This window comes from Balaenoptera musculus, chromosome 7 (assembly GCF_009873245.2).
Source record: "Balaenoptera musculus isolate JJ_BM4_2016_0621 chromosome 7, mBalMus1.pri.v3, whole genome shotgun sequence".
NCBI lineage: Eukaryota > Metazoa > Chordata > Mammalia > Artiodactyla > Balaenopteridae > Balaenoptera > Balaenoptera musculus.
Window position 1 is genome coordinate 103,566,048 of NC_045791.1, and position 18,350 is coordinate 103,584,397.

The 18,350-nt window shown below is 42.5% G+C and overlaps 1 protein-coding gene across 1 annotated transcript in view; it reads right to left on the reverse strand.

Annotated features, from left to right (window-relative positions):
• Positions 1–18,350, reverse strand: part of DNER (delta/notch like EGF repeat containing) — a 333,091-nt gene that overhangs the window by 46,549 nt on the left and 268,192 nt on the right. The window contains exon 9 of the mRNA XM_036858573.1: positions 3,466–3,588. Coding sequence (XP_036714468.1) covers positions 3,466–3,588 — 123 coding nt within the window. The remainder of the gene's footprint in view (positions 1–3,465; positions 3,589–18,350) is intronic.

Below are 18,350 nucleotides of genomic sequence, written 5' to 3' on the forward strand. Positions count from 1 at the left end.
TCTTTACCATTAAATTAGTATTTACAATCATATGAATGTCATCTATTTAGGTTTATCCCCGCATGTAAAGAAGTCTGCTCAACCCTCTTCCTCCTGTTCTCCATCGTCCCCTATCTGGTTATCTTTGCTCTGATTTAGTTCCAATTTGATGAGAATACTTTGGAAAACAATTTTCTTAGAGAGGGTACATGGTGTTATGTTTTCTGTACCCTTAAATGTACAAAATGTCTTTCTTTACCCCTCAAATACAAATGAACCTTTAACAACCAGACTTTTTCACTGAAAAGTCTAAAACACTCTTCACTGTTGTTTACCTTCATTTTAGAGAAGAGCAGTTCAATGCTGATTTGATTCTTTCTTTTGTGTGTAACTTGTACTCACTATGAAGAATCTTTTAAAAAATATTCTCTGTATTCTTGGATTTGGAAATTCTACCAGGAAATTGCAAATTACATATCATCTCCCTCATTAATCTTCTGGCATTCTGTAAGCCCATTCTATTTGAAAATTTCAATTTTCTTCATCTCATAGACTTCTCCCTAGTAGTTGGTTGATTCTGGTTTTATTTCCATGTGTTCTTTCTTCTTCTGCAACATCGATCATTCAGATGAAACATATCTCTTCATCTTTTCTCCACATTTCATGTCTTTTCACTCATGGTTTCCATTTCCTCATATTTTTACTTCTATCATGACATACTTCCTCCTTTTGCTTTTCCAGATCTAAATTCAATTTTGAGTGGTATACATTACTTTTTTTTACTTCCGTTCTTGAGTGTTTAGAGTTGTGGGGTTTGTTGCAATTTTGTTTTTACTTCCTAGATTTTTTTCCCCTTGTTGAGTAGCTGGTACAGTCTCCCTGGACTGGCCAGGCTTGAGGTTGGCAACCTCAGGCAGAGAGAGATGATACTGGAGATTCTCCTCCAGTGCTAGACAGGCCAGTCAAATTAGCCCTGTCTACATGGGGTAAAGGCCTCCCAGTTTGGGGTTCTCAAGGTTCTCCAGGTGTGAGCAGGAGCTCATTCACACACACACACAAAGGACCAGCTCAGCCCAACTGCAATCCTCTTAGAGGGCAGCCAGGATCCATGAGATCAGGAGAGCCCTTTGCCTCGCAGAGTCAAGTGCAGCACATTATAGCATGTTTTCCCTCTCTATAAGCTGAAGGGTCTTTTGGGCTCAGCTGGTCATTGAGTCCTCCGTTCTCTCCAGAACCCTATCCCCTAACCCTGTGGTACACAAAGCCTCCCAGCACCACACCCTTTTCTCAAAAACCCACATCCTCAAATGTGTTTGAGATCCCCTCCAGGATCTTGAGTCATCTTGAGTCGACTCTACCTTCTTGAGTCATCCACAGCAGGGCGTCTGTAACTGATGGAGGAAGGTCACGAAAGATAGAAGGGGTGGAACGAGGAGCATATATGGAGGGATTAACCTTGAGCAGAATGGAGAGCATGTGATCAGGTAATAAGGAAGACAATAAAATTTGAGTGGTGTGATTGCAGATGAGTTTGTAGGACAGGGCTTCTCAAAGGGTGGCACAGGGCCAGCATATCAACATCATCTGAGAACTTACCAGAAGTTCAAATTCTTGGGCCCTACCTTAGATAGGGGTGGGGCCCAGCAAACTATGTTGTAAGAAGCCCACCAGCAGATTCTAACACATGCTCAAGTTTGAGAACCATTGCTCATTGGAAAACTAGAGAAATTGGAAAATGTTTACAAATGATAACCTCTCTTTCTTCCCATGAAGATGGACGTGAAATTTGTTTTATCCTATGAGTGAGTGATTTAACATGAGGCTTGGGGAAAGCAGCAAAATTCGGGAATACTCCTTGAGAAAAATGGAAGAAGGAGGTGAAAAAAGCTAGGATCACAGCCCATGAATTTGTGGAGTCACTAGTGGGTCATCATATACAGTTTCATTTTTTATTTCTTGGTCATGATAGCATGAGCAATGCTTCAAAGCCAGGCACGTAAGAGGCAAATTCAGAGTATACCCAATTAATAATTTTGTCATTCATAAAGATGAAATTTACTCCATAAAACTCTATCATAAACTAAAGAATTTTGGAATTTAAAATTTTGAAGCACATCCACCACTACTCATTCTGTCACTGAAGAATCTCAAAATCTCTCAGTAAGCATTACTGCCCTTTCTTTAAACAGACAAAATAAAGACAAGTCAGTTGAAAAGGTTTATCCAGGGTCATCAGTAATCCAATGGCACAATGAGGATGAGCTACCTAGGTCTCCTAATTCATTGCTCCTTTATTCTCTCCAGACTTGAGCGGACTCCCTATTCCTAAATGCTCTGATCTACCTAGAACTGAAATCCATGTGGATGAAGCCAGCACCTCTGTCCTCATGGGAACTGGTGGAGTTCGGCTCTAAACGGGCATCAGAGTGCATGAGAAGCATCAGATGTGCCAAGCATAAAGCCAAGACCTGACCCAGCTTCAGCCCCTCCATCCGGGGGCTAGGTCAAGTTCATCCATGTGCCCTACAAACCCTCGAGGCTCACCAGAAAGACGTCTAAATAAAGGTGGGTCCATGCAAAGAGAAGCAAAGTCGGCTACAATGCGAGGTCATTGGCAGATGGATGGTATCAAGTAAGCGGTGGTGGGAGAAAGAGGTTAAGTGAAATGGCTATAAATAGAGCCCTCAAAAGCATTACAAAAATCTACACCAGCCCAGGAGTCGTGACTTAGAGAAGTGCGCGCAAATTAGTTGATGACCCGGCACCCTGCCACAGCGCCGGCTGAGGGTGTCAGGGCTCCAATAAAGCCACACCAGTGAGCCTGCTGGGGAGGAGATGGAAGGGCTTTCAGGACCATGCTGGCTGGGCTCCTGAGGGCTGACACTACCACCTCTCCGGTTACTGTCAGGCCTTTTTTATGAGTTCACGCACGTAAGGACTTAGAACAGGGTCTGAATGTTATAAACACTCCGTGAATGTCAGCCGTTTATCCAGAGTGACTCTGACACATATCCACTCAAATGAACTAACATGTGCCTCCCTTTTAATGACTCATTTAATGAGAATGAACTTTTTTTCGCCGACACGTGAGACTCCACTTGCCTCTTCCACCAAAAAGCACGGCATCCTCTCCTCGTCCAGCAAGCGCTACTTTCCTCCCCCCGGATTCCATGGCTGTGTCCTCTGACCTGTGTCTGAAAGCCCCCTTAATATCATTTTTTATCGTCAGCTTTTTACACATTCAACAGAGAAGGGAGTGAGGATGCAAGAAGAAGGAAAGGGCAGGAGACAGATTTTTCAGTTTATCAAGAGGAAACCAGAGACTTCCAAACTGTTCTTTTTGGCCCCATACATCATCCCACTGCCAGCATCTGATTCTTATTCTAAACAATTTCACGCTCCAATTAGAGGCGTACGCATGTACGTGGAGAAATCCATGACGTCACTGAGAACGATGCTGGCACTAGTCGGCCACGTGATGCTCACCTTTGTACTCTGCCAGGCACACGCACTCGTAGCCGTTGACGAGGTCCCTGCAGGTGGCGGCGTTCAGGCACGGGGCAGAGAGGCACTCGTCGTATTCCTCCTCACAGTAGAGGCCATGGTAGCCTGAGGGACAGAGAGAAAGGTCTGCGGTCAAACAGGTACAATTTATATACACACCGGGCCAGCCTACAAGGAAGGCGGTGGATGTTCATTGGAAAGTAAGGCACAAATAGATGCGATTGAAGGAACTGGGTCTCTTGGGGTATGCTGAAATGTGGATTTCCAGGAAGGTTATGAAGAATCTATTCTTATCACCCTTTGTCATGATCCCAACTATAAAAGAATGATCTCACTGATCCACCAGATGGTCCCATTATTATGTCACGTCCAGTGGTACCGGTGAACAAGAGATGTGGGTTACTAAGTGCGTCAGCTGTGGTCACAGAAGGTAGCAATAGGGACAGGACTCACAGCCAAACAGCTTCTTCCAAGGATGTGGACCCCCTTTTTCTTCCAATCAATTAGAAAAATATATCTAACTAGGGAGAATTTTATTCAAGAAGAAAAGGATCCACGGATTTCCTTTGTTTTTCAAGCCAGAAAAGAAACTCAGCTAAAAAGGCTTAACTGAACTTCCTGGCGAAATGTGGGCTGTTTTTCTTTTTGTTTGTTTGTTTATTTAAAATGACAATTATCTAAATTATAATATGGTAAATTGTGCTTAAGTTTTTTAACTATTAAATATAGAATAATAGCAATGAAGAAAAAGAAACCAACGATTTCTCAAGAAAGATGGCTTTTACTCTCCTTTTTGCAAAACAGGTGTTTACTCTAAAGGACAAGAAGACAACATTCTTTGAGATTCACTCATGAATGTTAGGCTGTTTTTAACTTTCAAAAACATGTGTTCCTGCCAATTTGCAGTGAATCTGGGCCATTTTTGTCTGGCCCTGTCCAAACAATGAGAAACATGTGAGCACTTTCAGAAATCACCCTGCCTGTGTTGGTTCTGAATTCAGATAAGCAAAAAAAATAAACGCTTGCCCAAGTGGGCACTGGAACCGTGAGCTCCTTTCCAGCAACTCAGAGTCAGCCCTCGAGCTCAGAAAGTCCTGTTAGCGCAGGCTAATGTGTTGAACTGCTCTGTTTCTGGTTCCTATCACAAAAGTAGGTTAAGCTCACATTTGCATTATTTCCAGAGCACTTTTCAATTACGTTGCCATTTCAGTTGTTTTTGAACTGCTTTCCACATTTAGGCAGTGATAGTGGCCCCTTTGAGGGGAACTTGACCTTCCTAAGGCAAATACACTAGGGATTTCCATTCTTCTATCTTTCCCTACTTCCCTACGGAAATATTTCCTATCACTCTCCATCAGATTATTTCAATCATCTAGATCAGAGTTTCTCAACCAACAGCAATTTTGTCCCCCAGAAGATATTTGGCAATGTTTGGAGACATTTTGGGTTGTCATAACCGGGGTGGAGGGGAAGGGGTTGTTACTGGCATCTGGCATAAGGATGCTGCAAACCATCCTTCAATGCGCAGAACAGCCCCCCAACAAAAACCTACCCAGCAAAAATGTTAATAGAGTTAGACGGAGAAACCCTGCTCTAGATCAGGGATCAGCAAACTGGTACACAGGCCAAATCCGTCCCAGTCTGTTTTTATAAATAAAGTTTTATTGGGACGCAGCCACACCCATCCAAGTATGTATTATTTACGGCTGCTTTCATACAATGGTAGATTGAGTAGTTGCAACAGAGACCATATGGCTTGAAAAGTCAAAAATCTTTACTCTCTGTCCCCTTATAGAACAAGTTTGCTAAGCCTTGATCTAGATTCACCCAGAAAATCTTTTTTTTTTACAAGAGTTTTAGATATTAACCCCTTATCAAAGATATGGTTGGCAAATATTTTCTCCCATTCTGAAGGTTGCCTTTTACCCTGTTGATTGCTACATTTGTTGCTCAGAAGCTTTTTAGTTTGATATAGTCCCACTTTATTTTTGCTTTTGTTGCCTGTGCTTTTGTTGTCATATCATTGCCAAGACCAATTTTATGAAGGTTTTCCCCTATATTTTCTTTCAGGAGTTTTATAGTTTCAGGTGTTAGGTTTAAGTCTTTAATGCACTTCGTGTTGTTTTTTGTCAATTGTGTAAGATAATGTAAATGGCCAACAGGTATATAAAAAGGTGCTCAACATCACTAATCATCAGGGAAATGAAAGCCAAAACCTCAAGGAGATATCACCTCACAACTGTTAAGATGGCCATAATAAAACAAAACAAAACAAAACAGAAAATAGCACGTGTTGTTGAGGTTGTGGAAAAATGGGAACCTTCATACACTGTTAGTGGGAAGGTAAAAGGCTGCAGCTGCTACATAAAACATAAAAAAAGGATAGAGATTCCTCAAAAATTAAAAATAGAATTACCGTATGATCTATAATCCCACTTCTGAGTATTTATCCAAAAGAACTGAAAATAAGATCTCACAGAAATATTTGCATTCCCATGTTCACTGTGGCATGATTGACAATAGCCAAGAGGTAGAAATAACCTAAATGTCCCTCAACAGATGAATGGCTAGAGAAACTGTGATATGATATATACATACAATGGAATATTATTCAGTCTTTAAAAAGAAGGAAATCCTGTCATATGCTATAACGTGGATGAACCTTGAGGTCATGTACTAAGTGAAATAAGCCAGTCACAGAAGGACAAATGCTTCATGATTCCACTCATATGAGGGATCTCAAGTAGTTAAACTCATAGGGGCAGAATGGAATGGTGGTATATATGTCAATATATACACTAATATGTATAAAATGGATAACTAATAAGAACCTGCTGTATAAAAAAATAAAATTCAAAAATTAAATTAAAAAATAAAGAAAGAAAGAAAAGAAAAAACAAAAGAATAGAATGGTGGTTCCTGAGGTGGAGGAGAGGGGAAATGGGGAGTTGCTGCTGAATGGATACAGAGCTTCAGTTACGCAAAATGAAAACGTTCCACAAGTCTGTTGTATGACAATGTGCATATAGTTAACAATACTGTACTGTACACTTAAAAATTTGTTAACAGGATAGATTTCATGTTATTTGGTTTTTATCATTCTTTTTATTTTTTATTTTTTTGGCCGTGCCGCATGGCTTGCGGGATCTTGGACAGGGATTCTGGACAGGGATTGAAGCCGTGCCGACAGCAGTGAAAGCATGGAGTCATAACCACTGGACCGCCACGGAATTCCCCTTATCACAATTTTTAGAGTATATACACACACACACATAGAGTTAAGTCTCTTTTGCCTTCTTCTCAGTGTGGAACAAGGATCACCAGCAGCATCTTTTTGATCGTTTTGCCCTCCCAGCAGATCTTTCAAAAATCAACTTGGAAGGATAATATATAACCCTACAAGCATCTTCGACCTCTGAATTGTGGTGTTATTTATACAGACAAAATGAAAAGCAAATTTCTTGAAATCTTCCACAGTTGTTTTTGTTTTTTGAAAACAGTATCATCATCCTTTTCCACTAGCAACATGAAAAGCAAGTGAGGAAGTTATTTTACAGAGATAATTACGCTGACGAGGTTCTTCTTCCTTGCGGGAAAAAAATTAAAGGTTTCATATTCTAAAAGTGTTTCTTCAGAGACGGTAACATTTAAATGTCTTTATGGAAATGTCAAGACACCCTTTACACTGCCAAAGAACCTAAATCGGACTGTTTGAAGAAAAAGGAATCTCTTCCAAAACAGAAGGCTTCTGTGAAAATGAGACTGCCACCCCCTGCTGGTAATTAATTTGGACAAACAAATTAGCTCAGGGCAGCCTAGGGTCTAGAAAAATTAAGCTATTTAAAAATAAAACTGAAGATCAGAGGGATGGGATCAGAGTAGCCCCTTCTGGGGCACTGATTTTTATCCCCAGTGTTCTGATCTTTGCAGGACTTGATCCTGAATATTCAGCTCCAATCACTTCCTTAGCCTTGAGAGAACAAAGCAACCAACTGGATGTGGGGAGTGAGAAAGAGAGGTTAAGACGGCTGCCATGTCTAGAATGTGTGAGTAGATGATGCTGCCGTGAACACAACTATGACCAAAGGAATAACAGGTTTTAGAGGAAGTTGACCAGTTGGATGTTGGACACGTTTCACTTGGGGCTCACGTAGCCAGGTCCACGTGGCAGTTGGGAAAATGAGCTTGAATAGCATAGAAACAGCACTTTGGGAGCTAGAGATGCCTGGAAGTGATGTTGAAGTTTTCATCAAAGAAGAACATGGAGAGGAAAAAAGAGACCAAGGTCGGATCTACGTGGATGGGCAGAGGGACAGCAAGAAGCCCAATCGGGACTCTGGGCAGGGATGGAGGAAGGAGGGGGGAAACCCCAAGGGGTGTGGTCATGGAAGCCAAGAGAGGACAGCAAGCCGGGGAGGGCTGGTTAACAGTGTCAAAGGCTCTAAGAGCAAGAATGACAATCGGACAGGAGGTCAGGAGGCCACTGGAGACCCTCAAAACCCTGGCTCTCAAGGGGGGCTGTACTGCCCTTTAGAGGCTGTTTTGGAAATTGGGGAGCAGGAGGGATTGCTTATCATAATGACTGGAGGATTCTACTAGAATTTGGTAGGTGGGGGCCAGAGATATTAAACACCTTGAAACATCTGGGATTCCCCTGCACCAGTGATGGCCTGGCACCCTTCACAACTTTGGACTGTTCCACTGGCCATTCATGTAGGCAAAACCGTGTTTACAGCTTTCAAGGCCTAGAACCTAACTGCTTTACACGTACAACAGTTTTTAAGATATACTGAGTTTTCCTGGAACATATATACGTATATGTATTGATATACTGGGTAAATCAAGAGAAGATTATACTAAGAGTTGTTCCCCATTTTGGAATATCACTTCATAAGAGCAATAGCTCTTAAGGAATTTAAGTCACCAGTAAAGCACACCTATATCAGCAAACAAAACAAAATAGAATAAAAATCACCTCTTCGGATAATTTTCTAAAAACACTATCCAAAGTACCTTCCCCTAACAGTTACTCATTACAACACTCAATTGATTTCCATCATAACACTTATAAGGGTCTGAAATCATATTAACTTTGTTCTCTATCAATTATTATTTCTCTTCCTCCACTAGAATATAAGCTTGAAGGCAGAGGCTACGACTGCAGAGTTCTCAGCTGTACCTGCAGTATTTGGTACAGAAAGAATGCTTAAATGATAGCTACTTGAATCAGCACCCAAAATGCCACTGATTAAATCAATACACATTTAAGATATGCCTATGATGTGCCAGAAGCTTCCAGGTACTGTGATTACAAAACTAAATGGCAAGGTCTACAACTGCAAGGGGTTTATTGTCCGGTAGCACGTGAGTGGTGTCTGCTTCATAACAGGCCCTTTACCTGTGTTAACTTGTTTAACCCTCGTGACAACCCAAAATGATAATCATGGCTAGTCTCAATTTAAAGATGAGGAATTAAGAGTCAGAGAGGTACATACTGGTCAGAATGGCCATCACTAAAAAGTCTACAAATAACAAACACTGGAGAGGATGTGGAGAAAAGAGAACCCTCCTACACTGTTGGTGGGAATATAAGTTGGTGCAGCCACTGTGGAAAACAGCACGGAGGTTCCTCAAAAAACTGAAAATAGAGTTGCCATTTGATCCAGCAATCCCACTCCTGTGCATATATCCGGACAAAACTGCAATTCAAAAATATACACCCACCCCTATGTGTGTAGCAGCACTATTCACAACAGCCAAGACATGGAAGCAACCTAAATGTCCATCAACAGATGAATGGATAAAGAAGATGTGGTACATATATACCATGGAATACTACTCAGCCATTAAAAAGAATGAAATAATGCCATTTGCAGCAACATGGATGGACTTAGGGATTATCATACTAAGTGAAGTAAGTCAGACAGAGAAAGACAAATACCATATGATATCACTTATAAGTGGAATCTAAAATATGACACAGGGGCTTCCCTGGTGGTGTAGTGGTTAAGAATCCGCCTGCCAATGCAGGGGACACAGGTTCAATCCCTGGTCCGGGAAGATCCCACATGCCGTGGAGCAACTAAGCCCGTGAGCCACAACTACTGAGTTTGCACCCTAGAGCCCGTGAGCCACAACTACTGAGCCTGTGTGCCACAACTGCTGAAGCCCGCATGCCTAAAGTCCGTGCTCCACAACAAGAGAAGCCACCCACTGAGAAGCCTGCGCACCACAATGAAGAGTAGCCCCTACTCGCCACAACTAGGGAAAGCCCGCGTGCAGCAATGAAGACCCAATGCAGCCAAAAATAAATAAATAAATTTAAAAATAAAATAAAATATGACACAAGTGAACCTATCTATGAAACAGAAACAGACTCACAGACATAGAGAACAGACTTGTGGGTGCTGAGAGGGAGGGGGGTGGGGGAGGGATGGATTACGAGGTTGGGATTAGCAGATACAAACTAGCATATATAGAATGGGTAGACAACAAGGTCCTACTGTACGGCACAGGGAACTCTACTCAATATCCTGTGATAAACCGTAATGGAAAAGAATACAAAAAAGAATGCATGTATATGTATAACAGATCAATCTGCTGTACAACAGAAATTAATACAACATTGTAAATCAACTATATTTCAATTAAAAAATGCAAAATATATGTTCACAATGTTAAAAAAAAAAAAAAGAGTCAGAGAGGTAAAGAAACTTGCTCTAAGGACACACTGTCAATCCTACAGTCTTCCCACTTTCCCAAGTTGCCCCCAAAATAGATTACTTAGTGTATTAGTCTGCTAGGGCCGCCATAACAAAACACTATAGACAGGGTGACTTAAACAACAGAAATTTATTCTCATACAGTTCCGGAGGCAGGAAGTCCTAGACCAAGGTGTCAGCAAGTTTGGTTTCTCCTGAGGCCTCTCCTTGGCTTGCAGACGCTGCCTTCTCACTATGTCCTCACATATGTCCTTTTCTCTGTGGCTACACCTCCCCAATGTCTCTTCCTCATCTTATACGGTCATATGACACCAGTCATATCGGATTACAGTCTCATACGTATAACCTCATTGAAGCTTCATTACCTCTTTAAAGGCCCTATCTCCAAATACAGTTATATCAGGGGGCTTCAACGTATGAATGGGGGGTGGGGGACACAATTCAGTCCATAACACCCAGAATCAGGATTTGTCAACCATGACACTATCAACATTTTGGACCAGGTCATTACGGTTGGGAGCTGTCCTGTGCATTGCAGGACGTCAAGCAGCATCTCTGGCCTCTATACCCACTAGATTGCTGTAGCACCACCCCTTCCTCCTTGTGACAAACAAAAACATCTCCAGGTATCACTGTATGTCCCCTAGAGAACAAAACCCCCCTTTTGAGAACCACTGTCCTAGATCACTTTTTATAGCATGATTGCAACCTGAGGAGTTTTAAAGACGTGCAGGTTTGAAACTGCTGCTGTGCAGAGTGAGAGTGAATTCATCAAGAAAAAGGATCTGGGGGCAAAACTGAGAGGTCAGTCTGCAATCGTGGGTTTGATGTAATACCAGTCCGTGGGGTGACTCTCTCCAGCAGTGCAATCCTGCAGAAGCAAACAGGCACTCTGTTCAACTGGGGTTGGAAACATGCTAGATGCAATGGGATAAAGAGAGAGGAGAGAATGGAGACTCCGCCTGGTGATTTTTAAGCTACCGAGAACCCTGTCGAATGTTCTGCCATTAGGATGGGACTCATCTGTGTCCTCCTGGGAAGACCGATGTCCACCATGATTGACTGACTCAGCAAAGGTGCAAGCGAGCCCACACGGCTCACCCCCACCGGTGCAGGCCGAACTCAAGGCCAGAGTGAATTTGAAGTGTTTTAGGGTTTTTGTTTGTTTGTTTGTTTTGCTTTCATGTCAGACTGAAGTGAGTGGGGAGATGGGGGGGTGGTTCCTTGTTCCTTTAGGGGCGTGTTGGAATTCAAAGGCTGTTTCCCCAACATTTCAGGTTGAACGGACAAAATGTGAAAACGCAGGACCCCCTGATTCAAGTCTAGGCCAGTCCCCAGGAGATCAAATTTCCAAAGATGTGGGCAAAGAGAAAATAATCCTATTCTATTAATATGATTGTCTGTGAGCTTTCAAATTCTGGCTAAACTCACTGACTGCCGTAGAGCCAGCCCCTCAGCACTGTGGAAGGTCAGGCAACGCATTCACTTCACTGTGCAGAGAAATTTGTTTCAAGGGAAACCGCGTGTGTGCACGGGTGCGAGCGTGTGTGTGTGTGATTCTCTCTCTTTGCTGGTACATTCACAGTAGGAATCTTTTAAAAACAGAAAAAAGGTAGGCAAGAATCCCGGCTTACATTAATCCTATCAAGAGTTGAAATGCTCTGTTCTAAACAGAGCTGCTGATAACTGATATCTTACAGACTTCAATGGAGCAATTATGCTCCTGTTGCACACACACACACACACACACACACACACACTAAAGAAAGAAAGTATCAGTGAACATGAAGGAAGTTGAATAAGTAAATACAGAGCATTAGTTGGTGTGTGGAGGGCAGTGGTGCTGATGTTGCTTCTTTCTTTTACTCCCTAATTTCTTTTTTTTCAAATTAATTAATTAATTAATTTATTTTTGGCTGTGTTGGGTCTTCCTTTCTGTGCGAGGGCTTTCTCTAGTTGTGGTGAGCGGGGGCCACTCCTCATCGCGATGCGCGGGCCTCTCACTGCCGCGGCCTCTCTTGTTGCGGGGCACAGGCTCCAGACGCGCAGGCTCAGCAATTGTGGCTCACGGGCCTAGCTGCTCCGCGGCATGTGGGATCCTCCCAAACCAGAGCTCGAACCCGTGTCCCCTGCGTTGGCAGGCGGACTCTCAACCACTGTACCACCAGGGAAGCCCTTTTACTCCCTAATTTCTTACCCCTTCATTGTAGGGGCTCCTGGGCCAGAGAGAAAATAGATGTAAGAAGACCCAGATCAGTCAATGTTTCCATCGTTGTGGTTCTTACAAACATTCAACTGGAAATGACTATATATTGAGGCTAAATTAAAGTTTTAGATTCTCCAACCTCCCTAGTATTTATGTTATTGAGCCATCTACAAATTTCTGCCTCCCTCCCTGGGCTTCTGAAAGAATGGATAATGAAGAGAGAGCTCGAAGTCATATCCTAACTGTTCGTGCAGTGAGTTTATATTCTCCATCACCTGCTGCCTTTAATAGGCATGTAGTGTAGGTCAGTGATTCTCTGGGATTCCTGTTTGCCTCCTCTTTCTTTAATTCAAGAAATAGTTATTAAATGCCTACTATGTGCCAGGCACTGTATTAATCACCAGAGCTCTACAACTTTGTGAAAACAGACAATGCCTCTCTACTAGGGGCATTTAAAGGAGAAAGACACCAAACAGTCATCCGAATACATGTAAAATCAGAATTGGGTGAGTGTGAGCAATGAGGAGCCTGGGGTCCCAGGAAGAAGGAGGAGCAGGCGAGCTGACCTTGGCTGAGCTCCAGGGAGGCTGCCCAGAGGAAGGGACAGGGGGCTGAGAGGCGAGGGGTCTGTAGGCATCAACGAGGTGGGAGGAGGGATGAGAAAACTCAAGGCAGGCAACCAGTGTGTGCAGAAGTCCCATGGTGAGGGTGCATGGCTCGGGCTCCTTCTGAAGATGGGCTAAGCCGACTGAAGAGCAAAGGGCAGAGAAGAAACTAGAGGCAGGCAGGTTCCAGACGAGGTGGTACCTTTCACGGAGTGTGTGTGTGTGTGTGTGTGTACGCGCGCATGCGTGCTGGGGCGGGGGCATTAAATGACAAAATCAGATTTGTATTTCAGAACGATTACTCCAGTCGCATTTTGGAAAATGGGGGAAAGACCTGAAAGAATCTACGTGGAGAAACCAGTTAAGAGGCTACTGCAATAGTTCCCGGAAAAACATGGCTGGAATGAGGATGGTGGTGGCGCCAGCTAGAGGATGCGTGTCAAGAGCCATTTAAAAAATACTAGAAACAATAAATGCTGGAGAGGGTGTGGAGAAGAGGGAACGCTCTTGCACTGTTGGTGGGAATGTAAATTGATATAGCCACTATGGAGAACAGTATGGAGGTTCCTTAAAAAACTAAAAATAGAACTACCATACGACCCAGCAATCCCACTACTGGGCATATACCCTGAGAAAACCATAATTCAAAAAGAGTCATGTACCAACATGTTCATTGCAGCTCTATTTACAATAGCCAACTCACGGAAGCAACCTAAATGCCCGTTGACAGACGAATGGATAAAGAAGATGTGGCACATATATACAATGGAATATTACTCAGCCATAAAAAGAAACGAAATGGAGTTATTTGTAGTGAGATGGATGGAGTTAGAGTCTGTCATACAGAGTGAAGTAAGTCAGAAAGAGAAAAACAAATACAGTATGCTAACCATATATACGGAATCTAAGAAAAAAAAAAAAGGTCGTGAAGAACCTAGTGGCAAGACAGGAATAAAGACACAGACCTACTAGAGAATGGACTTGAGGATATGGGGAGGGGGAAGGGTAAGATGTGACAAAGAGAGAGAGTGGCATGGACATATATACACTACCAAACGTAAAATAGATAGCTAGTGGGAAGCAACCGCATAGCACAGGGAGATCAGCTCGGTGCTTTGTGACCACCTAGAGGTGTGGGATAGGGAGGGTGGGAGGGAGGGAGACGCAAGAGGGAAGAGATATGGGAACATATGTATATGTATAACTGATTCACTTCGTTATAAAGCAGAAACTAACACACCATTGTAAAGCAATTATACTTGAATAAAGATGTTAAAAAAAAAGAGAGGGAGAAAGAAGAAGAAAAAAATAAATAAAAAATAAATAAAACAGCATTATTTGGTAAAGAATAGGAGGTGAAGGGTGAGGAAGGTTGAGGGTGAGTCTAGGTTCCTGGCTCGTTTTAGCCAGCGATGCTGCAGTGCCTTTCAGAAGGAACGGAGGAATTGACATTTATGGAGTCTCCTTCTTCTGCTCTAGGCACTTCCAAATGCAACAGAATCTCATTAACAGGAGGGGGCTAGGGATGGGGGATGGGATGGAAAGGAGTGTGCAACCACTTTCTAGACTTAGATCTTCCTTAAACAAAAGGACTTAACATTTTCTCCCAGGAAAACAGAAGCCATCTGAAGAAAAAAACTTCAGTTCATTCTAACAAGTATTTGCTGAATTCTGGCCATGTTGCTAAGCACTGAACATGGTGCTGAGGAGATGTCTTATGGTGTAGTTCAGAAAGAAAGGTTATAGGGTGGAAGACACAAGAAGTCACAGAGGGAGGAGAGGTGGAGGAGGAAGCAGAGAGGGAGGCATGGATGGGAGGAGAGAGAGAGGGACGGAGCAGGAACCCACAAGTATCAAGAGGGAGACAGAAGAAAAGACAGAGAGGGAGACACCTAAAGAGATAAGACAGAGAGAAAGAGAAACTGGTCCAGAACGTGATGGAATTACAAAGGGCAGAGAGAGGGTCCACCAACACTGTGTGTCGCCTGCAGAGCTACATCACCACCTGGTGTGATGACCTTGGGCACTGCTCTTGGAGGGTCACTAAAATGGTGATGCATGGGGAGGGGGTCGATTTGAGAGTTTGAGAGACTTTGGGACACTGTAGGCTTCTTGCTTCTCAAGTTATCCTTTACTCAAATAAAACGTACTTGACACCATTTTCTTTTCACTGAACTCTTGTGTAACCTCCAGTGTCGATAGTGTTTATAGGCAGAGAGCTCTGGGCCATTGAGGTATCACTGGCTCAGGGCCATCGAGGTACCACTCACTGGCTCAGGGCCATCAGGGCACTAGTGGCAACAAAGGTCACTTATGAAAGGAGGGGCTCCTGCCCCCCTCAGGAGGACATGCACTTGGCATTGAACATGAGGCTGGTAACAGAAGGCAAGCATCTAGCACAAAGTGGGCCGCACGGTAAATGCCTTAAAAATGTGATATGTGGTCTCCTGGTCTGCTGACCTCAAAGCAAACCTGATTTAAAAAGACAACGTGGGTACTTTAATCCTGAAATAGGTGCCCTGCCTCGAGTATACAGCAAAGGCGCTGAGCTACATCACCCCAAAGGGCACCATTATCACCGCTTCACGTGGGCAGTGAAGACCACTTCCGGGAAAAACTCAAGTAGCACCAGCCCTGAACTTCCATGATTAATTAGCCCTGCTTTCACCAGTGAGAAGTTCAAATACCTGAATTCTCCTATGTATGAAACAAAAGTCTGCTTATATTGGGCTTTTAAAAAACCTGCTCTTCTCCCTCTCCTCAGCCTCATCTCCTGAGACTTACCTCTGTGCTGGATCCGCTTGCCTTCTTGGCAGCCAAACTTTGACTCACTGCTCAGTCTTTGATCCCAAACTGTGTTTTCTCTCTAACAACTGTCTGTTCTCTTCCCATTTCCTTAGCACACAGGTGGCTGAATTTAGGAGATGCTCAGTCACAGTGGGTGAGGTGGATTTGCTAGGAAAAGTGGAATCATAGGGCAAAATAACCTTTGCATGCATAAATACGGAAAGTGGTTCTTTTCTTTACAAATGTCTGATTTGTACAAATACAAATAAAAACGCCTGGAAAAATGTATTCCAAAATTGACAGTGGTTTTTGTCGGGCAATGAAATTGAGGGATTATTTTTTGTATTTTAAATACGCCAGTTCATGTTTTCTAATTTTCCACAATAGAAATATGTTATTTACTTGTGTAACACAAAGGGATAATATAGATACTTTATGGGTATTTTATGTGTAGTATCACAACTCCAAACCAGGTTGCTGATGACCAAGGGAAATGATAACTGTACTCTGTGTCTAACACTTGATGGGACAGTAGGAGAACTGGTCAGATTAGGAAAAGTCTGACTTTATTAAGGGTTTTTTTTTTTTAAGTGGAAGGGAAGGAGATGAGGGCATTCTCATAGTGTATAGAGGGAAAAATCCAGTCTGCTTAGAAGAGGACACTTTTTGAGACATGAGGGCTAGCCATCATAACAATATATAAATGGTGACTATATAAATACACTACATGTATGGTAGAAAAGCAAACAACCACTACTCTGAGTTAGTCCTTACAAATAGCTAGCATTCTCCTGAACAAATGAAAGAATGTGTTGTAGATGACACAGCTGAATTGGTACTACGCTCATGAAGGGCCTCAGAAGTCCAGAGAACTCAGCAGTGAACCCACTTAAACAGAAGCTCTGGCATATCTAAAGGCGTTTTAACCTTAAACTTGTCCATCATCTTGGGAATGATTGTAACTGTGTAGATCTAAACATTTCTAGAAGTTTCCTCTTGGATCTGCCTTTAGAACTAGGTCACAAACTAGTCACACGAAAAAATCAATCTCTTCACAATTTTTTAGCCTTGTCTTATGAATGTCTTTTTTGGCCATTCATGACGCTTTTGGCCACTAGAGGGTGGATTCTACCTATTATCTATATCAGCTAAAGGGAAAAAACTGTTGGGAGTTAACGAAAAGGGAAATGTGTTTTACAAAAGGGAAATATATGGCACGAGAGGATGCAAATACTTAAAGAAGAAATATTGTTTCCTTTAACAAGAAAGCTTAACATTCATCTATTTCTCTATAGTTTACAAATTCACCGATGTGCCCTATAAACATACAGTAGCTACAGTTAAAATTATCCGTGATAAAGTAGCCTATTTTTCTGACTCGCTATAAAAATTATTTTTAAAAATGTAAATGCTTGTAACACCATGGCTAAAGCACCAGGATTCAAAATTAAGTGTAACGACAAGACAGTATTTTCAACTTGATTTTCAAGATTATTGCGGTGTATGTGTTTAGTTATAAACAGTAAGTAAATTATTTTAATGGCATAATCTTATAACCTCATTGATTATCTAGGATGTTTATAAACACATGGAAAAATGACTTGGCTTGTAGTTGAGATGAGGTGGAGGATGAGGAGATCTGGAAAAGAAAAAGTAGGCATAAAGCCCTCACATTTTTAGTATGAAACAAACACACCAAGATGGACACGGGGCCCAGCACGGGCAACAGACGGGTGACAGGGCAAAATCAAAGAGTAGGGTTCTAACGGGCAGTTTGGAAAGAAAATAAAACCTAGATGACTATTTTCACGCAAGTATGTATGCTAACAAAGAGGAATTTTAAAAGGTTAAAGTACAGGGAAGTTTTTTAAATGTTTTATCCCTTTTATTTCACAAACTATGGTTAAATTTGATTTTAATTTGCCGCTCACCCAGTGATCACGACATATTCTTTCGCGCCGTTTGCCCTCACGAGGGCGTGCGTCTGTGTTCGTCACACTAGGCCAGCGGTCCACACAGTGTGGTCCCCAGACCAGCAGCATCTGAATCACCTGGGAGCTTGTGAGAAATGCAAGTTCTCAGGCCACACCCAAGACCTATTGAATCAGAAGCTCTGCAGGTGGGGTCCAGAGCTCTGAGATTTAATAAGCCCTCTACCTGATTCTGATCAGCACACTCAAGTTTGAGAATACCTGAGTTATAGAATAGCAATGCACACAACATCTCCCACCAACTTCCGATTCTCAAAAATGCAAGGAAATTTTAAGAGTTACATATGGCAAGGGCTAGATATGGCACGGTAATGCTTGGTAATAGCCATGGGCTCCCCTCAGCATATCAATAAACCAACCATAAAACACACAGTCAGAACGTGCACCAGTCACAGGCATAGAAATAAACCAAGAGTGAAACGTGCAGTCAGATAACCTGCCAGCCACAGACACGGAGACTAAACAAAATTACACTCCTCTTGGAATTTGCTTCAGGGAAGAAAGCGATGCAAAGAAATCCCAAACCAACAGCAGATGCCAAATTTGAAAAGGAAGG